At 42.3% G+C, this 24095-nt stretch overlaps 1 protein-coding gene across 3 annotated transcripts in view; it reads right to left on the reverse strand.

The window, feature by feature from the left end:
- Window positions 1–24095, reverse strand: part of INPP4B (inositol polyphosphate-4-phosphatase type II B) — a 329709-nt gene that overhangs the window by 207549 nt on the left and 98065 nt on the right. For all 3 annotated transcript variants that reach the window (XM_032768984.2, XM_075066288.1, XM_032768983.1), the window contains 2 exons: window positions 9281–9331; window positions 3012–3091 (listed from right to left, as the gene is read on the reverse strand). In XM_032768984.2, the coding sequence (XP_032624875.1) occupies window positions 3012–3091; window positions 9281–9331 (131 nt within the window). The remainder of the gene's footprint in view (window positions 1–3011; window positions 3092–9280; window positions 9332–24095) is intronic.

Raw genomic sequence — 24095 nt, forward strand, 5'->3', positions numbered from 1 at the left:
ATTCAGAGACACAGGACTCTGTACATTCTTTGTAAATAAACAAATCTTCAAAAAAAAAATACATGACTATCATCTATTTTTACCCCCCCGCAGGGCCCCAAACTTTGACTATCCACTTGGGTCAAAAGAGGCAACATAATAAAGGGGAAAGATCACTGTATTACTAAAAATCTACGTGACAAATATACCTACCCTCTGTCCTTGAATAAAAGTTCAGACTGTATTGAAATACTTGGAACATTGAAAAACAAGTACAGGACAAAATGAAATGCTGAAATTTGAATACAACCTTATGTTCATAAAGTAGTACAGTACAGTATAGACCACAGGGAGACCCTTTCACATATATTTTCTTCAGAAAAAGGCAAATCTATAAAGACTAGTGTGTCTATCTTGAATCTTTGTGAACTCTCTTGTTTCTGTAAGGTTAGTTCCACTTGTCACAGAGTTCTGATGTGGGAGTGGTCTTTAGAGATACCTTTAGGGTAAACTCAAATTAGAGTAGTATACAGTGGTATGGCATACCAGCACTTCTCCCAGCCTGCCTTCCTGTTTTCTAGAACCTAAAATGTTTTTGGTTTTTTTAAGTACATTTCTAGCTGTTACATTTGCAAAGAAACACTCACTTCTGATTTTGAAGGTGATGTTTGCCTGAACTTCCAGACAGCCTGAAACATTAGCTTTGAGAGCCATGAACTGCCCCACATGTCACTATGAGACACTAACTCACATGCTACTATAAGTGTGAAACTTGTTAAATATTTTATTGCCCATGTCAGAAAGGAGGGGAAGGATCACACTATGAAATTCTGCACAGTCTACTCTGACTGACATCCTGTTTTGTCACCACAATGAAGTAGGCCTGGAAGAGAACCACCTCTTATTCTCTTCTCCGGTCAAGAAGAAACCAAGCTCAAGAGTGCCACCCATGACCCACAGAGGGGAAGCCAAACCTGAGGAGTTCAGTGGAGCTCAGACAGCATGTATGAGCCTGTGTAAAATATCCATACAATCTACTGAGAGCAGCATCACAGATGGATAGAAATTAATTTTGTGGGGAGAGATTAGAAGAGCACCATTATTTTTTGTCCTCTTTTGCCCCTGTGTAGCTCAGTGGAAATCACACTCCAATAACCCAAGACAGAAGTGACAAAGGATGGCACATCTTCCTATCTCACCTAGTGACATCCCATACATGAACAAGATGGGTAACAGAGCACATGCCTGTGGCAATATTCATAATGAGAGCAATACACTTGAAATGAAAGTATCTTTCAGAGAAAGGGGAATGCCATCATCATTGCAGACTGGCTGAAGAAGGGATTTATTATTAGTGTTAGAAGCCAGATTTTACTGCCATTGAGGAGGTATGGACAGTATTGTCTCCTTCAGCACTGCCTGGTGACATAATGAGAGAAGAGTAATTCTGTGAAATCTGGCCCACAGCCATACTCAAGAAACAAATCAACGTTCATAATATTTTTTTGAAAATGTCTTTTAAATTTCAACCCATTAATGTCTACAATTTAATTTTCTGGAGTTCAATTGGAATTGTTTTAAACTGCTGTCTTTTACTATTAAATGCACAAAAAAATGTATGAGACAAAAACAAAACTTGACAAAAAGCAATCCTACAAAAGTTTAGTTCAGACCCAGTACCCTCTGGGAACCCATTAAGGCTAGTGATATAAACTAATGTTTTGTTATATTGTGATTTAATGCTATATGGAGAATGAAAATCAACACACTTTGTCAATACATCATGGTCTCCCCTCTGTCCGCATGTTTACATTACTTTTAATAGGAGTGCAGGTACACAAAAACCAAAATTATGCCCTCTCCAAAAACGGTGCTGAAGGCCCCTGGCACAATGAAACCACTGCTGTTCTGATAAATATCAGAGGGGTAGCCGTGTTAGTCTGGATCTGTAAAAGCAGCAGAGAATCCTGTGGCACCTTATAGACTTAGTCTATAAGGTGCCACAGGATTCTCTGCTGTTTTTGTTCTGATAAATGCATTTGAGTTTGGGCTACCTGCGCCAAAATGGGGTGTGCAACCCATGTGCCACCAAATCTAGTTTTATGTGGATTTCTGGTGCATCTATATGCAGCATCTCCAAGGGGAACAGGAGGAGGAAGGGATCAGAGGATCTAATATAACAAGAGCCTGATATGTACAAATGTTGAGGACCTTAAATTCCAGATGAAGTCAATGGTGGCTGTAGGTGTTCAAAACCTCTGAAAATCAAGTCCTAAGGGCCTGATCCAAAGCCTTTAAAGTAAATAGGAATGTTTCTATTGGCTTCAAAAAGGATATGGATTATGCCCTGAATGATTTGCCTAAGATTATATATACAAGTCTGTGTCAGAGCTGGGAACTGAACTCTGATTCCCAGTCCATTGTTTTAAACACAAACCCATCCATTCTATCCTTTCTTCATGTTAATATAGGGCCACATCTAAAACACTAGGCCTGATTCTCCACAGCCTTGTACCTTGTGTAGTCATATAAATTTGTGCAGAGTTCTGCACTGAAATTCTGATTTGGTATCGTTTCATACCTACTTTACACACTAAGTGATCACAGAAGGTGCAAGGCAGTGGTGAATCAGGCCCAGTGTACTTAAACATGCCAAATATTTAAATCCTGGTCACTTCATATTAACATTTGGATTGTACAAAAATATAATGTATTAATTAAGTGAGAAGAAGATTTATATACCCTATTGTAGGAATCTTTGAAATGACCTTCCCCAATTTAGCTGCTCTGCAATTTTTCTGTAGGGGATCATATCAAAGAGCGAATAACCTTTTCTAACCTGACACATGGGAAGCTCTGACTTAAATAATAGGTATTTCTCTTCAGCTTTGTGCATAGTAGAAACAGAGGCACTTGAGGTTGACATCTAATATACCTGAAGTAATTCTGAGTTTCAAACACAGCCAAACAGCAATCATTAAATGTCATGGGTTATTAGTTTGAAATGGTTTACAATAGACAAAAAGACCTACCTCAGGGTAAGGGTCAACTGCTGTTCCTTTGACTTCACCAAGTCTCCTACTTTAAAAGTAGCCAAGCCCAGAAAGTTTCGCTACAAAACACAGGGGAAAGAGAGAGAAAGGAGGACATCATCATTAATTTCTGAAGTTTTAATCGTTTCATATTCAGCCCCATGCCTGCAAATCTGTCTTTTGTAGCAAGAGAGAAATTTTAAATTGGAACCCACTAGCTTGATGTATTATCCTGTAGAATACTTTCATACATCAGTGACACCATTATCAATAATTTGGTAAGCTCAGATTTTACAGACAGGAGCCCATCTTTTTCATTAAAAACAATCAGACTGACAATCTGACAAATAGCAGGCTGTGAAATGCACACCTGCAGGAAAAGTTTCATTTAGTTTGAAGGTTTTCGTCCTATTCAAGTGATTTCTGTATCACAACAAATGTTAAATCTTCAGTGCTTTACCAATGTCGTTCTTGCTACAGTAGTTCCTCAGGCATTATCATCTTTGAATTCAACATATTAACGTATTTGCTTGCTAGAGTTATTTTTATGTTGGGCTCAGTACAAGTTATTAATAGAAAGGCTGTATTTTTCTGAGTATGTAGCAAAGTTTGTAAGCACGTTTCCTTGGGTATTTCCAACCTAGAGTGGACCAATTTTATTCCAGTACAAATAAAGAGAAATGTACTCATCCAGCAACAGTTTCTAAATTTCTGTTGACCTGCTATGCTATACGTTATCTTTCTGCCACTGTCAGCCTTTGCATAATTTCCTTGAGGATGCAAAACATTTTTTCATTTTCTCAAGAGAACTTTTTACCCTCTCTCAATACCTCTGCTGCTCAGCACTAAAACTTCACTTTACCAGTTGTACAGAAGAGTTCTTCTTACCCTAGGGACAATGAGCACGGAAAGAAAATAAGCTAAAACTTTCTTCCATGAAGGTTTTTTTAAAAATACACCGGAAGTTGATGTGAATAAGTTACAGATATTTTCATTAAGTCACATCAACTATGCAAATAACTTCAACAAATAAGCAGGGTTTTTTGTATAATATTAATTTTATTCTTTATTCCTTTTGTAAGGCTAACAAAAATGAAAGGTCTAACAGCAAATGCAATGTGCTTGCAGATGACAAAACCCAGGTATAGGATCTGAGCTTGATCACGTGCTCTCAGGGTCAACCCGGGCCATATGGAGGTAGCACATTCAGCCACTGGAAAATGGAGAGCAACATGTGTTTCAGTTGAGCTGCTCAGCCGCAGTATGACACCACCTGGTAAGAGTTCTATCCTGCCTTCCTTTAGTAAGGCCAGTCTGAATCAAGGCCTTGGAATTTTCAAATATGGCCTCCAAATTTAGTGCTCAGACAGGCTTTTAGGCACATAAAATGCATAGCTGGGAACCTAAGTGCCAATTTAAATGCCCAGATGTAGAGCCCTACAATTGCCTTACAAGTTTAAAAGCTGAGTCCTCAGTATGGCCAAGCTCAAAGCCTCCTACGGGCTCATGTTGATGTCCATGTAATGATTCAATTTCCATCCCTGGCTGCACAGTTAGGCAGGAAGGGAAGGAAGAAGAGAGGTAGTGTAGGACATACAAGCCAAGAGGAAGAGAAAAGGTGCCAAGGAGGCAGGCTGAGGGGAGGAGTGGATGAAAAGGAGGAAGTAAAGAAGAGGCAGACTGGAGACATGAGATAGAAACAGAGTGGGTAAAATAGTATGATTATGTAATTAAAGACTGTGCTGTGTCTTCACTGCCAAAAAGGTGAGTCACTTAAAAATGCACCTATCTCACTGTAAAATCCTAGCAGAGACAAGGGAGAGGTAGGTTTTACCTCAGTGAAACTATTTGAGGTTAACACTATACCTCCCACAATGCCTTGTTTCTGCTAAGATTTTACAGCACGATAGGTAACATGTTCGCTATCTCACTGTAAAAACACACCTTTTGGCACAGAAGACATAGCCTGTATCATAATATGTACACATGAGAGAACAATTAAGATTGCTCATACAACCTCATTCTGGCATTTCCTAACTTTTGAGTGCTTGACTTTGCAATCTTAGCATTCCTTTGCATTTTCATATGCAATTTGGATGGTAAACCTTGTGTTCTTGTAGAGTGCCAATTATAACAGGACTGATCTCGGTTGGGGCCTCTAGGTGCTACTGCAATACATATTAATAGTTCAATTCCTTATATGAACTGAAGGGGGGAGAAGCAAACATTTTGCCCATTTGTGGTGGCCCCTCACAAGGTCTACACTACTGCAAGGTCTCATAGCCTCAGGAATTAGCCTTGTGTCATCAGATGTTTGGCTGTGTGTTCTTTGTGTGCTGTCCCAGCTCTGCGCAGATAGTTGGCACAGGAGACCTCAATTGAACTGCCCAATGACCACAAGATCTGTTAAGGTACAAAGGCGCCTGGCCAGGTTTGTCGATAAAGCATGGTAATAGTCGATAAAGCATGGTAATAGCACCTGACAGACTCTACAAGGATACTGAGACATGTATGCCCGTGACAATGGACACAGCTCAGTGAATGGCGAGACTTTCCATTATTCTCTAGGCTGGCCAAAGGTATCCCAACATTTACAGACTGAGACAAAAAATATGGGATAAACAACTTATGTATCACCTTACATGTTTCATGATGTTTGTTACCTCTCCTTGTACTTTCCTTCTGATGTTTCAGACAAAACATTCCTATTCACCACCTGTCTTTGTTCTTTTACTCCTGATGGTTCAGACAAAATATCACTATTCATCACTTTTGTCAAACCATTTTATTGTGTGCTAGGATGAGGTGTTCTTGTGCTGGCCTGCTGGAAAGTGTTTACATATTCAGTGTGTTGCAGCAATGCTACCAATACTGGTGCCGAGTTCATGTACCAGCCACTGACTTGCAGGCAAACAGCTGCTTTTGCCAGGACGTGACTGTTGCTAATGGCATAACTCACTGATTTTTGTTCAGGTCTCAGGCTTTGCACCAGGCCCATGCTTCAGGCTCTCTCTACTACATCTTGGTTCTCAGATCTCATAGGAACTGCTTAATACAATATAATTGTCCAGATTCCAAAACATTTTTTTCTGTTTCATATTCTTAAATTCATTTAAAAATATCTTCAAAATAATAATAAAAAATGTTGTATGGCCCAGTGATCTGATGGAAATGAGTCACCCGGCCTTGCAACAGGCCTAGAATTTGAAAGAGTGCCCTGTGGCTAGCTATGGCACTGACTGTGAGTTAGGTCAGCATAGCTGCGTCACTCAGGAATGTGGATTTTTCACACTCCTGACCAATTTAGCTATGTTGACCAGGCCTTAGACTCCTTTTTCTGTGCTTCCGTAGATGTGCCAACTTTACCCTAGGCCCTAAATTGTCATGGCAATTTACAAACCAATCCAATTTTGCATGTGTCTTTTAGAGAGGTTTGAAAAATTGAGCTTTAAATAACCTTAATTATAGAATAGCTAATGCTCCTCCATAATTTTGCTAGTGCTGGTGAGACGCTTGTGATAATAAATTATAAGAGATTTGTGTTGAATTATTTGATTAAGAAACTTAATCACTTACCTAGCCAAAGAAAAAAGGAAGAAAGAAAAACATGTCTGCAATGGCCCTGTGAAAGGCTGAAATACAGATTGCTCACTGAGATTTAACTCTCTGCCATACTGCACATTTTCCAAATGCATCCTGTTGGAACTATGCCAGGGATGATCCCTGGTAGTTCAAGGACCTCAGCACCTCAGGACAAAAACCAACTTAAAAATCTTTCCAGTCCATAGTCTGCTATCTGCCCCAGCTCTTGTTTTGCCATCAGTCACAAACAGGCATGTTTTATACATGTTTTGACTCCAGGCAGTAAGAGGAGAAAGCAGCCAAAGCAGGCAATGCTGCATGTGGGGAAGGGGGTAAAATGGGGTCGAGTCAGAGCTACCCTTCCCTCCAGCATGCCACTGGACCCAGTGTTGTGCAGAGGAGATGGGTGCCACTATGGGAGCACTGGGACTCAAATATTGACTCTTTTCCCCCAGCTACCTGGCCTTAGGTGCAGAGACGACCCAGCCCGAGAATGTAGCAGGAAGGAGCAGAAGCTGCCAAAGCTGAGATGTTTGGACAATGTTCAACAGTTTTGACTAGAGATTCTCTGTCTTGTGCTGATTGGCTGTTTGCTCCAACCCTCTCCCTCCCTCACAGTCTCTTCACCTCAGCTTCACTTACACTGGCCACTCTGTCTTGTCCTCCTCACTCCCTTTCCCTTAACTTTTCTTTCTATTTAGCTTATCCACATGCTAAGTAAACTCACTCCTTGAAAGTATCATGCAAGTAAAATGACATTTGGTACCATCACATTGTTCACTCTGCTTATGTATTATACCCATTCCATTCCCCCTCGCCCCGCCCTACTGCGTCTGTCTTGTCTATTTATATTGTAAGCACTTTGGGGCAGGAACCATCTACTACTCTGGGTTTGTACAGCATCTAGCACAATGGGGCACTATTTTTGGTTGCCTATTAGGCACTACTGTAATAAACATGATTCATTTATACAAGTAGTAAGTAAGGTCACATGATGGAAGGTCAGACAAAGAGAAAGGGGGAGCTCGGGGGAGTCTCCCCTCCAACTTCTGAATTCCAGTGCTGAACAGAGCAGGAAACAAACTAGAACCAGCATAATTTGCTAGCATAGATTTATTATTATATATACATATCACCATCACAGATGAATTTGGTACTGTACGTGTCCCAGTCTAAATTGTTTGCAAGGTTTTTTGATTTAAGGATTTCGATTTAGTGCCAATTCCCCACTCTAAATTCTATATTTCCCTTTTCCCAACCACAGAGAAGAGTGTCTATGTGCCTGTGCATGCTGCCAACATGTAAGAGTGATTCTGGATACTTCAGAATACAATCTGGGAAATCGCTGGGTTATTTAAATCTTAACAGAGATGTGTGGCAGGGTGGACTAGGCCCAGAGGCCCCCTGCTAGAGGCCTCATGGTCCTGGATCACCCTGCCCCAGAATAGAGCAGAGAAAAATCCACCAGACAGCCTAGAGTGGCTGCAGAGGAGCAACCAATCAGAGGGGCTGATGAAGCAGCCAATCCAGGGCCAGAGGGTCTTATATAAGACAAGCAGCAGAGCAAAGAAGATCAGTTGCTATGTGGAGCTTGATCAGGGAAGACTGGGTGCCTGGCAGGCTGGCTAGGTGAACAGCAGGACTGCAGATAGCTCACTGCAGAGCTCACCAGACAGAACTGAGCCCAGTGGAGGCTGCCAAAGGGTAGGCGCCTGGCTGGACAAAATAGCAGAAAGCCACCGAAAGATCAGTGTGGGCAGGCTGAGCCTGGGGAACTGAGCATAAAACCTGGCCAGACCAGACAAGAGTACCGAGCTAGGTCCTGCTTTTCTAGTAGCAGACTGAGCCCAGGAAAGGCTGCTGAAAAGGACACCAGTTGAGGGTACCAAGATGGGCCTCAGCTAGGTGTCTGAAGAAGGCAATGCCTCTGGAAAGAGGCCAAAAACTACGGCCCCATTCCAGGGCAATGATAAGAACTCGGGACTCTATACCCCGGAAGGAGGGGACAGCATATGTGGCTTGGCCGGAGGGCTGAGCTGCCAAAGACCATCCAAGAGAACCAGCAGCTGTGGGGAGCTCGCAAGAGGTAGGTGCCACCCTGATGCAAGACCAAAAAAGAAAAGCAGGCTCACACCTAACCGAGAGAAAGGGGGCCATCCATGAGAGTTGGGTGCCCCCCACCCCTATGAAAAGACTGTTTGCAGGCACTATTGGCCAGAGAAAAGGGGGCATGCTCAAGAAACGGGTGTCGATGCCATTTCTCCTCAAGCCTGTGGAATTTCAATATTATCTGATATGCACACAGCCAATGCTAACTCTGGAGGAACACTCTGTTCCTCCCCCAAAATTAGGCCAGTACCACAATGGATTCTTTAAATATTATCAATGTCACTTCTTATTCAGACTCTAAATACAGCTGCTATGACAGTGCTGATTGACCTTCCACCAAGCTCTGTATCTAACCCAGACTGCTTGAAAGGCACTAGCAGAGACCCTAGAAAACTGGACTGGCCTCAGCATAAAAATCCTCTTTAAGGAAAAATCCTGAAGTTTAGAGTTAAGGAGTAAATGCACTAGAATCCATCAATCTCTGAGTGTATTGCTCCTGTCACGATCCTCTATTAATTTAACCCAACTCCTAATGCAAAGTAAGTTTAGTAGTTGCATAGCTAACAGAAATTACTTACCCCGACATCTGTTCTTGGCTCCTTGTGTTCAGACAGGACATGGGTGCGGACCTGGGAAAAACAAATCAGTTGTGGGTTTGGTATTCCATGAAAGGGAAATAAGAGAGACATGTTTATGGATTTATTTCCATTGCTTTCTATTTTTTTTTTTTTTTGGGCTGGTGCCAATCCAGCCAGTTTCTAAACGCTATTTTCTTTTAATAATTTACCACTTCAACTTTTTTGGCATCCTGCCAAAGTCTTATTTCTGAAAACCCATTTATCATTCTGAAACTTCCTGATTCTCCACAGGAGAGAGGACTATGCTCAACTGCTCCTTTCATAACTTCAGACCCTTACTGAAATGACTGTTTGACTCTAGGTAAAGAGGCTGTGAGTTATTTTATAGTCCTTCTCAGAAACCAACATTCTTCAAACAGAAGAATGACTTATGGATATAACAGGGTGAATTATATTGCAGATTCTCCTACAAAAGTCCACACATTCATGCATATACACTTATAAACACTTCCCCTACGTTTGTATGTATCTCAGGAGTTTTCTACACTAACTCTGACTGGTTTAACTAAGGGTATTTTTTTAAACCAGTTTAGTTACACCAGTGCAAGTCTGTGTGTGGATACTCTTATCGGAGTTTAAAAGGAGCTTATTTGATTGTTCCAAAGTGGGTAAACACTTAAATAGACATTGGGCCTGAGAGACAGAGAAAAGAATGACTTTGTAGTCCAGTGTTTTAGGCACCCAGCCAGAAGGTGGGAGACCCAGGGTTCAGTTCCCTCCTCTAATCCTTATTCACAGTTGAACTTAAACAGGAGAGACTGAGGCAGTCCCACATCAGAATATCCCATACTTCAACGGTTAGAGCACTCTCCTGAGAAGTGGGAGATCACTATTCAAATCTCTTCCCCTTCCCCACCCCGACACAGAGGGGGGAATGGAACTTGGTGAGTGCTCTAACCACTGGGCTCATAGTTAGTACGTAATGTGGGCACCACCACCACCTCCTGCTGCGAGATTCTGAATGAGACCTGATCTGGTAGGTGGCCTCTGGGCACACCTACTGGATCAGGCAACTCAGGCAGATGAATATCTATCTGCTCCCAGTTCATAAATTGCTCTGGGGCTTAGGCAAGAGGTAGGCATCCAGATGCCTAGAGGAAGGCAACAGAGCACAGACGCAGAAACGCGGGCACAGAGGAAACTTTGACCATGAAAAATTAGGCATCAAGTGAGTTTAAGTGTCTACAGAGTTCACAGTGGACCCAAAACTGGTGCCTGACTCTGGGGTTTAGGTGCCTTAGTACTTTTGTGGATCAGGGTCACCCAGTTAGGGGACAGCCTGATACCCTGCACCTGTCTCCTCCCCATAAATCCGTTGAGGTCATCTGTGCACCTAAGCATTCATGGAAGGCCCAGACCCCGCACTCCTTCTAAGAGTAGGTTCTCTAGTTGTCCCTGGCCTTTCACAGGATGCAGCTTCCTTGTATCCATGACTACCCTACAGCTAGACTAGAGCCAATCAACAATTTTAAGCATCATTTTCGTTCTCAGTGACCCAGAATTAGTAAAGTTTGACTACATTTATTTCAGAAGCATTTTGGCTGTAGAGCAGTGTAATCTGTTCCAGTTTGTACTTAGCTGTGACACTTTGGGTACCTCTCTCAGACCTAAAGAAGAGCTCTGTGTAGCTTGAAATCTTGTCTTTCACCAGTAGAAGTTCGTCCAGTAAAATTTCCCCAGCAAAGACCAAGGAAAATCTGGCCTAATATTTATTTTAATAATCTGTTTTCCAAACACTGATAATTGTTTGTAGGTACTTTTAGCATGTATGTAATTTTCTTCTGCATAACCTTAGAATAAAGTTGAAACTCAGTAATGTCTTTCTTATGTTGGCATTTGTCATAAAACAGAACCCACTCACCCTTTAACCCCTGCCCCCCCTCCGGTTTATCTGTTAGTTTAAATATAAGAAGGTTTAAGGAGCTCTTTCCTCAAAGGTTTGGAGTGAGGAAACATTTCTCTTCTCAGGCAGTTATTGTGCAATGATTTTCACAGTAAGAAGAATATTTCCTTCACAAAAGCGTGGAGACAGCAAGAAAATTTTACATTTCACCCACTGAAGGACCAATCATCTGGCCCACATTACGAATATATGGATATTCTTTTGGATAGTATTAGATATTCCTGTGTATTCCTCCAGTTAGAGTTCAGAGGAATATTGCTTCTATGTAGACCACTTATTCCTACTTTTCACATAAAAAGTTAATATTTAAAATTTAGAGTAGTTATAAACACTGTATATTTTACAAGTGAAAATACATTAATGTCACTTTTTCCTAAGACATGTTTCACTTAACATACTGGGACAAGACTATAGCCTGTTTCTTTAAAAAATAAATAAAAATAAAAATAAAAAATTGTACCCTTGACAGGAAAAGGAGTGGCTAGAGTTAGTAAGCATTTTTAACAAAATAAATCTGTGAAAGCTGATAACTAAAAAGTTACATCTGGCCCAGAGTTGCAGTGATGTAAGCCCCTTTCTTATTAAAATGATTATAAGCAATTTCTTTAAGTAATATGAGCAAACAATTTGTTTAAGAACTACTGCACAAACTATCCCTACTTCACTGATGTCTATGGAGTTGTTTGTATCCAGACTCCTGTTCAGCAAAACTTTCAAGTTATTTTCAATTTTAAGCATATGCGTAAGTCCTGTTAAAACTGAAGTCCACTGATTCGCTCAATTGAAGTCCTTGGGGACCAATGAAAAAACTAACTAGATGGTCAGTTCTGCAGAGTACTGAGTGTCCTCTACTCTCACAGAAGTCAATACGAGTGGAGAGGTCTCACACTTCACAGGAGGTACTCAGAACCTTGCAAGACTGCACCCATATTCTACTGTACATTGCCCCAATTCAGGAGAGCAAGCACTCTCCTGGATAGAGAATCTTTTCTGAATCAGGACCTATATGAAGCAGGAATGGAGGAAATGTATAAAGCAGCAAACCTGTGGTGCAGACTTCTGTGTGGTAAAAATACCCAATTTCATATGCAGTGAATTAATAAAATGAGAGAAACAATTTCTGTTGAGCTGAAGAACAGCAAAAGAACAACTTTAATTTAAGTAAACCTTGAAAGATTAGTCAGAAAAATTATTCACAAACTTTGTCACTTTGAGTTGCTTTTTGATTCAGCCATGTTCACACACTTTTTTTTTTTTTTTTAACCACTTTAGAGTGAATATACAAACAATTTTTTGTTAGGACTAACGCCAGAGAACAGCTCCCTTTTGTGTAAATGGCTGTATGTACTAAGATTACATGTAAATATAGATATTTATCAGGGCTGGTCAAAAATTTTTTAGTTAAACGGTTCTTTGAATGAAAAACTGAATTTCCAACTGAATGAATTTTACTGTGAAAAGTCTCTTTTCTATGGAAATTTTCAGTTTTTTGTCAAACTGGACACCCGAAAACTGAAATATTTTGATTCAGATATTCCATGGCGCCTTATGGGAGTTGTAGTTGGGTTGCCCAGTGTACCTATTCTCCTATCTGGGTTGGGCTCCCCACCTGCATATCATTTCCCATGAGGCACTGCTTTGCCTCGACAAGAGGACAGACCAGAACACAGAGAGATGTGGTCCAACCAGGGAGGCCAGTCTACAGAGGAAAATGAGAGCATGAGGCATCTTAATTACAACCTCAATGAGACACCGTAAAGGCATTTTGCAGTTCAGCTATTCTGGGTTTTGGTCAAAATACTTTTTTTAAAAAAAATTATTATTCGCCAAAAAGTCAAAATGTTCCAACAAGAACAGGACCCATTTTTCAACCTGCTCTTTTATTTATGCCTTGGCTCAACCTTTCTCTCTATTTTTTTTAAGTTTTGGACAACGGGAAATAGAAACAACAACATGTTATCCAATTGGACTTCACAAACAAAAATAGTAAATAGTCAAACAGTCAAATCAGAAGAGTGATATTCAAACAACCCACAGGATGAAATATATTTACATACAGTGTTCAGAAAATAATTATAAATAACTGACACATTAGTCAAAGTCTCTAGATAATTTGCAAACAGGACAAAAAGGTAATTCATCAGATTAACTATTCACTATGAATAGTTCACCCAGCTCTAGACTCAAGTCATGATAAAAAATGAAACAGAATTAAAAAGAATTTTGAAAAGCAAATAATCTCAGTACTTTTCATAACTAAACAAAATACTGTTCCTTTTTGCATCTCATTATAAATAGGATCATTAGGGCAATTTATTTTTTACAACTAAAGATAAACTTGAATCTCAGATACACAATACACTATCAAAGGGTGTTTTCTTTCCCTTATTTTGCTCTATGCTTTTGAGAGTAAAATCTGACCCATCAAGGAGTTTGTTTGCTCTGGTCTGGAACAAGATGAAGCAAGCCTTGAATAAATTACTCTCTTACCCTTGAAGAGGATATGTTTTTTCAAGACAGCAGAAAAGGTAAGCATGCAGAGCAGTTCTCTGATTTCTACTCGCCTTGTGGATGAACAAAGGCATTGCAGCTGTCACTATTACAAATTAGGAAGACCAGGTGGGTGAGGTAATATCTTTTATTAGACAAGACTCACTCACCTCGCCTCTCTAATATCCTGGGACCGACATGGCTACAACAACACTGAAACTAGTACAAATATTCATGAGAAATTTTAATCTCTTTACCACAGATACACAGCACAGATCACACACAAAAAATCAGTATTAACATTAGAACATTTCGAGTGCATGTACCACCAAATTATCTAAGTGCCATATTTCTCCATGCATAATAAGTTACATAGTTTTTCAGCTATCCTTCCTCTAGTCCTTTACCAAGATGTAAAATACAGTATTGTATTATTAAACAGGGCATTTATTTTTGCTATTCACGGCACACTACTTCATATCTACACTATATGTTGGAGATCAGATGACTGAGCCATTATCATTACCAACACCTCCTTGGTCCCATTAAAGAATTAGCACGATTAAAAACTAAGACACTTTTTATTCTTACACCTTTTAACATATTATAGGCAATTAATTCAAAGTGGAAGCAAAAGTGCATTTCTTTTCTTATTTGAATATTTCATGCCTGACCTAAGTTCAAGCCTCTCTTCATTTCAGTTTATAACTGAAGGCTTGGTTTGTATATAGTGTATTTCTCTCTTATTATTTATGAATTAAAAAGTTATATTAACAGGCTAGATTCAGCTCTGTTACATCAATGTAAATCTTGAGTAACTCCACTGGCTTCCAAAGTGGCTCATAGTACTTATTACTCTGAACTGCACATGTATTATACCGTTCATATCTTCTGTTATGTGCTCCAGCCATCTCAGAGTAAGCAGATTTTTGCCACATGTAGATATTATGAGAATACATCATGAGGTGAGGTAAAGTAAGATAGACCACTGAAGTATTCCTTGGTAAGGTGATCTACAGTCTTGGATATGCAAGCCTGTCATAGCTTTCCTACTCAGATCTGAACCTTAGAGTTCAGAAAATAAGATGCTATGACATATTGCTAGCGGTTGGGATAAAGATAAGAATCCAAAAGCCAGTAGGAATATTATTTTTCTTTTTCTCTGCTAGGGTTTTTAAGCAGAGAGAAAGGGTTTGGTTTTAAAAGGAGCCAGAGAGAAATTTTTTTTTTCTGTTTCTCTCAGTATGCTCAGTTGGCTTGCATACAGTTTCGTTCACCTCAGTCAGAGTCCCTGCAAAGGTGAGCTTTGCAACTCTGGCCAGGTCTACACTGCGATTTAAATCGGTTTTAATGGCCGATATACCGATTTAACGCCTGTACCCGTTCACACGACGTCATTAAATATCGAGTACTAAGGCTCCTTAAATCGATTCGGAACTCCTCCAGACGAGAGAAGTAGCGCTAAATTCAAAGTGATAACTCGGATTAGGTTCGTGTGGACGGAAATCGACATTATTGGCCTCCTAGAGGTATCCACAGTGCACACTGACCGCTCTGGTCCGCAATCCGAACTCGGATGCGGAGTGCCAGTAAACAGGAAAAGCCCCGAGACCTTTAGAATGACATTTCCTGCTTTCACGTGTCCAGCTCTGATCAGCACCGGGTGGCGATGCAGTTCAATGCAAAAAGTAGCTCCTGCATTGAACCTTACGGGAGATACTAGAATCTGATCGCTGTTGGTGAGACAAATCTGTTTTATCAAGAGCTCCGTTAAAGAACAGGAAATGCCAAAGCGTTTGAAAATAAACTCCAGGATACCAGGGTGCGTGACAACCGTAACGGGAGCAGAGACTCAAACGGATGCCATGGAGGGAGGGAGGGGTAATGAGGACTACAGCTACCAGTCTCCACAGCAGTCTCTGAAAACTATTTGCATTCTTGGCTGAGCACCCAATGTCTGTAGCTTAATACACGGTGTCTTGCGTGGTTCACGGAACAGCTCGTCAGTCTCTTCCCCCCCCAGCACGTGAAAGAGAAGTAAAATAATAATTCTTGAGTACTGTAAATGTCACCCTCTGTGTACTGAATGCTGCTGGCAGAGAGTACGCGAGTGTTGACAACGGTCAGGATACCGTTTGTGATCTCAGGGTCCATGATTGCTGTGCTATGGCGTTTGCTCAATGCACTCCGGGGAAAAAGGCGCCAAAGGGTTGTCTGCTGCCTTCACAAAGGGAGGGGTGAGGCTGTACCCAGCACCACACCGGGGCAATATTTTATGCCCCATCAGGCACTGTGCTCTCAACCCGCAAGTGGGAACTTGGGATAGCTGAGGACAGCTACCCCCAGTGCACCGCTCCTGAAATCGATGGTAGCTTTGGACCATGGACGCAAACAATCGATTTCATGATCCCACTGTGGACGCGCTAAACCGATTTTATTAGATCTGTTTTGTAATATCGGTTTAAGCTAATTCGAAATAATCGTGCATGTAGACGTACCCTCTGACACACAGGATTTCCCCTCCCAGTCTTTCCCTGAGAGAGACCGTAACCCTGGCACAGAGATTCCTATCCCCCTGAGCCTCAACTAGAAAAGAAAATCCAACAAGTTTTAAAGAAAGCTTTATATAAAAGAAAGAAAAAGACATAAAAATGGTCTCTGTATCAAGGTTGACAATATACAGGGTCAATTGCTAAAAGAAAAATGAATAAACAGCCTTATCCAAAAAGATATACAATTTAACACATTCCAGCAAACTACACACATGTAAATACAAAAACAATATAAAAACCTATTGTCTTCTACCTTTGTACTTACACTTGGAAACAGAAATTAGAAAGCTTGGAGAGAGACAGTTCACTCTGAGCCGAGAGCAACAGAGAGAGAGAGACACACACACCCAGAAGTTCCCTCCTTGAGATTTGAAAAATCTTGTTTCCTGTTGGTCCTCTGGTCAGGTGTTTGGTTACCCCTTTGAAACAGACATTAACCCTTAGCTATCTGTTTATGACACGCCCCCCAAATCGCAGACAGTGGGGAACCTCACTGGCGGTGATTTCTTTCTAGAACTTTAAAATAAACAGATTAATACAACACGTCACCTTTACATATACTACTAAGTATGTAACTACAAACTTCTATATTTTAAGGCAAGTTTTAACCAGTGTATTCTGGGAAACTCTCACGGGAGAGTGCATCAGCTACTTTACTAGAAGCTCCTGAAATGTGTTCAATTCAAAATCAAAATCTTGAGAGCTAAACTCCATCGAAGCAGTTCTTTGTTGTTCCTTTGGCTTGATGAGCATTTAGCGCAGCATGGTCAGTTTGTAGCTGGAACCGCCGTCCCCAAACGTATGGGCATAGCTTTTGCAGGCCGTATACAATGGCGTAACATTCCTTTTCACTGACTGACCAGTGACTTTCCTCTCAGACAGTTTCTTGCTGAGAAACACTACAGGATGGAAGTTGTGATCCGGTCCTTTCTGCATGAGAACTGCTCCTATACCACACTCAGTGCATCGGTGGTTACTAGAATGGCTTGTCAAAATCCGGGGCCTTAGCACAGGGTCAGACGTGAGCGTTGCCTTAAGTTGGGTAAGGCCTTCTGACACTCATCAGTCCACTTAACTGTATTTGGCTGGGTCTTTTTGGTCAGGTCGGTCAGTGGGCAGCGATTTGGCTGTAGTGTGGTACAAATCGCCTGTAATACCCGGCCAAGCCTAAGAAGGATTGGACTGTTTCTTTGACTTTGGACAGGCCACTTTTGGATAGCCTCCACCTACCGCCTGTAGGGGGTTTATGGTTCCTCAACCATCTGGTGTCCCAGGTAATTCCACTCTGTTTTGGTCTATTTGACACTTTCTGGCCTTAACAGTTAGTCCGGCCTGCCTGATGCGCTCAAAGACCTTTTCCAGGTGTACTAGGTGTTCGGGCCAGGAGTCTGAAAAATGGCCACATCATAGAGGTAGCAACAGCATATTCACCCAGTCCTGCTAGTAGACCATCTACCAGGCTCTGGAAGGTGGCGGGTGCATTTCGCACCGAAAGGAAGTACATTAAATTCATACATCCCCGCATGGGTGACGAATGCTGACCTTTCCTTGGCAGGTTCATTAGCGGTACTTGCCAGTACCCCTTGGTTAAGTCTATTGTAGAGATGAACTCGGCACGTCCCAACTTCTCCAATAGCTCATTGGTGCGTGGCATTGGATAGTTTGTCCGGATGAGTTACCGCATTTAGCTTAACGGTAGTTCACGCAAAAGCGTATTTCCCCATCTGGTTTGGGTACCAGAACCACTGGAGATGCCCATGCACTAGTAGACGAGCAGATTAAACCATCTGTAGCATGTTCTGGATCTCCTGTTCTATGCAGCTTGGGCGTGAGGAGACACCCGGTGGGTGGTGTTCTAATTGGGTGAGCATTACTTGTGTCAATGGAGTGGTATGCCTGTTCAGTCCGTCCTGGAGTGGCTGAGAACAATGGGCGAAGCTAGTGCACAGCTCTTTGATTTGTTGCCGCTGCAGATGTTCAGGTGGTTGAGAGGTTCACCTCTTCCACGCCACGCTCCTTTTTCCGTCGTAGTAGACACACATCAGGCCACTCAGCGTCACTCCTCCCTGGACTGTAAACTGACAAACCTGTAAGTCTTTGGAATAAAAGTTCTTGAGAGAATTACATGGTACACTCTGGCTTTAGTGAGGATTGGAAATGCTATGAGGTAGTTAACAGCTCCCAGGCGCTCTTGACCGTGAATGGCCCTTCCATGATGTTCCATCTTATGGGCCTCTTGCACCTTTAAGACCATAACCTGGTCTCCTACCTTGAAAGAAAGTCTCCTGGTATGTTTATCATACCAGGCCTTTTGCTTTTCCTGAGTATCCTTTAGGTTTTCTTTAGCAAGGGCTAAAGAGTGTCGGAGGGTTCTTTGTAGGTTGCTTACAAGTCCAGAATGTTAGTTCCTGGAGAAGGCGTAACCCCTCCCATTGCTGCTTCACCAACTGTAATGGCCCCTTAACCTCATGCATACACAAGTTCAAAAGGTGAAACCCTAAACTGAGATGTGGTACAGTCCTGTAAGCAAAGAGCAACTGCTGCAACACTAAGTCCCAATAAGGTGTTCATTCACGAATTTACGGATTATGGCCCCCAAAGTTCCATTAAACCTTTCGACCAGGCCATTGGTTTGATGGTGGTAAGGGGTGGCAACCAAGTGATTCACCCCATGTGTTTTCCACAGGTCTTTCATGGTGCTCGCCAGGAAATTAGATCCTGAATCTGTAAGGATATCGAGGGCCAACCTCACCCTGGCAAAAATGTCTGTTAGGCCTGGCACACAGCTTTAGCCCTGGTGTTGCCTAGAGCTACTGCTTCCGTCATCGAGTAGCAAAGTCACAAAAAGTCAGTACGTACTGCTTCCCTCTGGGTGTCTTCTTGGGAAAGGACCCAGAATATCCCAAGCTACTCGCTGAAGTGGGCCTCAATTATGGGGATGGCTGGAGAGGGGCCTTGACCAGATCTTGGGGCTTTCCCACTCTTTGCCACACCTCACAAGACTGGACATACTTGGCAACGTCCTTGTCCATCCCCTCCCAGTGGAAGGACTTCCCAATCTGTCTTTGTTCTGTTCACTCAGCTGGCCACTGGGATGATCATGGGGTAAGCTTAAGAGCTTCCCCCGGTACTTAGTTGGAACCACCAACTGTTTTTGCGGCTGTCATTCTTCCTGGTGTCCCCTGAAAGAATTTCCTTGTAATAAAGTCCTTGGTCTACAACAAACTGGGATTGGTTAGAAGAGCTGAGAGGCGGTGGGGTGCTCCGTGCCACACCCAAGCTTTCTGAAGGCTGTCATCTGCTTCCTGCTCAGTCTGGAACTGTTCCCTTGAGGCTGGGGACACCCAGTTTCTTCTCAGACTGTGGACTTGGGCTTGGTCCTCTGGAAGCAATGTAGGTGATGGGGTTGTTTCCGTTGCCGGTGAACCGCTCTCCGCTGGTGCACCTGGTGGTATTTCAGGCTCTGGCTGAGCCTTTTGGGTAGGGTTGTTGCTGTTTCTGCCAGTTCAGGCTCGCTGGCGCCCTTGGCGTTGAGGTTGAAGATGTGGTTGCGAGTGCTGGTGCTGGTTGCTGTTCCAGTTCCGGGTCTGGGACTGGAGGTGCTGTGGCTGGTTCAGCCGTTGGCATGGATCCGGGTCCACTACCTCTGTCTGGGTCTCTGGTAACACAGACGGTTCCCTGTGGACGGCTCAGGAACAGGAATGATCTGGAAGCTTGCCTGGCTTGGCTGCATGTAACCATTCTCACTCTCTTGGCCCGCTTCACCTGGTTGGCCAAGTCTTCCCCATAGCATGGGATGGAATAATTGTCATAGACTGCAAAAGTCCACACTCCTGACCAGCCTTGTACTGGACCGGCAGTTCAGCTGTAGGCAAGTCTACAGCTTGTGAACATGAAGGGGTAATGGTTACTTTGGCCTTTGATTGATGAGTTTGGGATCCACGAAGGATTGGTGGATACTGACACTTGTGCCCCATGTGTCTCCACGCGGTAACCCTCTTCCGCCACCCCTCAAATTTTCCCTTCACTCCAAGGGTATTTGGAGGCATCTGGCGCTGGGGATCTTTGGTGTGATGGTGGTGTAATGACTTGCACCCGGGTGGGGTTCTTTGGCAGTTGGCCTTTATATGACGTTCATTACACTTAAAGCATCTTCCAGCTGACGGGTCACTGGGTTGAGGTGAGTTACTGGAGACTGGTGAGGTGGAAGGACAGGGTGTCTGTGGCTTTTCTTGGGGTTGTAGGTGGGATGTCTTGGTTGCCGCTCGGTTTGTAGGGTTTATTGTCGGTGTGCCCCATTGGCTGTATCTACGATTCCTCGCCTTCGACAGTTACGCGCAATTTTCTTTGCTTATTTTGCCCAACGTTTAACATACTTTGGTTTGCTCTTAACTCTACCCACCTGCAGGAAGTTTATTTTACTGGGTGCCAATCTCTTTGTAGTATGTCTCCCAGTGATCTATTAATTTACTTTTGCAATCGGTCAGCGTTAGCACGATACACCTAGTACATGAAAGAAACTGCTCGATTTTTTGCTATGAGCGAATGATTGCAGTCGGGCCAGTTTTGTATTTTGAAACAACTATTGGATTCCTGCTATGACGGGCGTCAGGAGAGCCTGAGTATCTGTGTTTCCATACGTCAGTCCCAAGTGGCGTTGTTGATGAGACTAGATGACATTCTACGAGTGTCTTTGAAAAGAGTTTATCGCTTTACTATTTTGGGTCTGAATACCTGGCTTCATTCTGGACGCTTGTGCGTGGATATTGGGGTCTCAGTCCAGTCCACCCATTCTGAATCTGGCCTGGTTTGAAATGTTTACTTCATGCACTTACAGGTTCCCATCCACTCGTGTCACGTTTGGCCTGATTGTCACTGCAGCTTAGCATGTACTGCCGCTCTAACCAGAGATGCTGTATCTGTAACGGCCACTGAGAAGCTTGCCTAGAGCGCCCTTCAACAGACATCTTTAGTATAGATACGGCCGCCTAGCTTTCGATAGCAGTGATAACCTGTACTTGTTGTCACAGGGGCGCAGAAATGCTCCTTTCCTGGGAAATAATTTGGTGATACTCAAAGACAAACTGGGTCGAATGCGAAGTTGTTCAAGGTGCACCTCTGGCGCTTCGTCGGTGGGTTTGGAAGATTTTTCTTCTTGGAAGTGTCTGGGATTACAAAACTGGAAGTGTTATTTGATCGAGTAGGAGCCTGTCGCCTGTCGTTACGCAGTTGCCTTAGACGCCTCTCTTGCCTTGTGGGTCTACCACTGTCTTCATTGCCTCCTCTCTTCCTTCTCACAGGGATCTACCAGCTCCTCCGTCTCTTAGACTGGGTAAGCGCCCGTCGTCCGTATTGTGGTCTTTCGTCCTGTTAAAGAATCGATTCGCTTTCGGGGCTCACTACTCGACAATGACGCTACGGCGCATCGGCGGTCTCGTGATACAAATTAGAGATCTTGATCCTTGGGCGAGGAAGTCCGGAAATTAGCCGACGGTCATTGGTTCTGGGACAGTTGTATCACGGAACTTCGTACTCAGCTACGACATGGAAGCCGTGCTTAGGACTAATTCGCAATTTTCGACCTCCGAGGAAAGCTCCGCCGCACAGATCGACTATGCACGCACCGGGACTGTGCGGATGAATGACGAGGTCAGAACGATGCAGAATATGACCGCGCTAATTAGGATAATTCGAATCGTTACAGTCTACGCTATTTCCTACACGGAGCGCTGGTTGAAAAGTATGCGTTAGGCTGTAAGTAAATATAGACTAATTTTTAGATATTGAAATCTTCTCAGCTAGCTGTAGACCTATGGTCTCGTAGACATGCGCACACTTGATCTGATATTTCTAAAATCGTAATTTTTCAGTACATCCTACTCGTTACTTGTTTGTATTCTTAGTACTCTTGTCCGTATTCAGTCTTGCTTCTCCCAATTGTACTTTTTATTCTTCTTGTGGTTCATGGTCATTCTCTTTGATTTGTGTTCTCATCTTCTTGTAGCGTCTTGGCTTTCTCACATTGTCTCTCTTTGCTCGCTAGGCTCGCTGGTTTCAGTGGGAATCCTTTGGTAGTGTAGTGCGCTGTTGCCCTGTTTCTCTAGTCTTTTGGGCTGCCCGCCTCCCTGTTGGATTTGCAGGTCTCATTTGCTGTAACTGTGTCATGGTTTCCCTTGTTTTCTTGTTGCTTGTTTGTGGTGATCCTTTCGTGCGCTATACTATCAATTCGAGTTTCTGCTTAACTTGGTTTACTCTTTGCTTTTCAGCCTGATTGGTCTTTTTGACTGGTCCATAAGACTAAAAATGCTCATAAATAATCTCTTAATTCTTTATTCTCGCTCAAGTCGTTAAGTGTTTTTGCATCGAGTGGGTGAAGGAATTAAGACTCACTTAACAATACAGACAGATTACGTAAGTTGTTCTAACACCAAATAACCCTTGTCTACACTTAATGCATCGTGGTTTCGCTGTGTCTTTAAGTATTGGCAAGCTAACTGGAGCGCCTACTCTAGAGACATGTGAACAACAATGAACAAAATCGAAGAATCTCTACTCTCTTCTATGGCTCCTTTAACAGACTAATTCGTCAACCAACCCTTCTCTCTTGAGGACGTTACTACCTATAACTCATGAGCTATGAGACAACGCCAAAACGTGAAACAATTACTGAGATGAATTAACACTAGAAAAAGGACATTTGCGCGTATCATGGTCTCCTTTTATTAAAACCCACCAAACACCGCTTTCTCTCAGTGAGCATAAAAGATCCATACTAGCAGAGAAATAAGAGAGCAATCATATATATTTTCTTCTGAAACTCGTCTCATTTTTGAGGGTTAGATATCTTAATCTTATTATCTCAGTTAGACGCGCTAGCGAAGTATCTATGAGCCAGTGCTTTTGAGTTCTATTCAGAGAGCACTTCAAGAGAGAGGTCAGCATCTGCACGTAGGTAAAGCATCATCGAAGGAAGACTTACTTGCTCCACAGTGAGTCTCATAACTTGACATCTGTATAACCTCACCTAAATCTTAGATGCTAAATGGCAAATTAATACTTAACTGTGTCTCATCAAATCTGCTACTCAGTACATGACGTCTGGAGAGCACATAACCACGAAGTCATACCTGGATATAAAAGGTTACGATGTAATAATGTCAGCATAACATGATGCTAATAAGGTAGATCTAGACACCACACTCGGTGTGACGATAGCCTATACTTGGATGGTCTGTAAACCACTATAAAGCAAGAAGAATTGAACGGTACTTATATGATGTACAGAGCGAATCTAGATCACAAGTGTGCAATAATAAGTTATAATACTTGTATAGACTCTCATACTATTGAAAGCCAAGAGAGATAGATTATCACCTATTATCAAGATATTCACAATGAATTAGACAGAAGCCTGATATTCCATAGTCTCACCTATTAATAACTATGAACTGACGATGTATGTGCTTTGAGAAATTCTATGGGTTAAGGAATATATAAGAAATAGAGAATTCACACATATATACAAACACACACTCGACAGCTTCGAGTCTATTCCAACTTATAGGTAGAGAGATTAGAGTGCATAATGAAAGAGGCTTTGGTACACTTAGGTCAAGGGCTAGTGAAATGATATCATAAAAGTTAAGATACTTAGAAATGTTCATCTTTATATTGACGTCCATATATTTGATATTTAATAGAGTTAGCCTATAATTATAGAGTGATAGGTGTAAGATGGAATTGTAGAAAGAATAAAAAAGGTCGTCATCTTTAGCTATCTTGTAATTACATCACGAGTTTCTGTCTATCA

This window comes from Chelonoidis abingdonii, chromosome 5 (genome assembly GCF_003597395.2).
Source record: "Chelonoidis abingdonii isolate Lonesome George chromosome 5, CheloAbing_2.0, whole genome shotgun sequence".
Taxonomy (NCBI): Eukaryota; Metazoa; Chordata; order Testudines; family Testudinidae; genus Chelonoidis; species Chelonoidis abingdonii.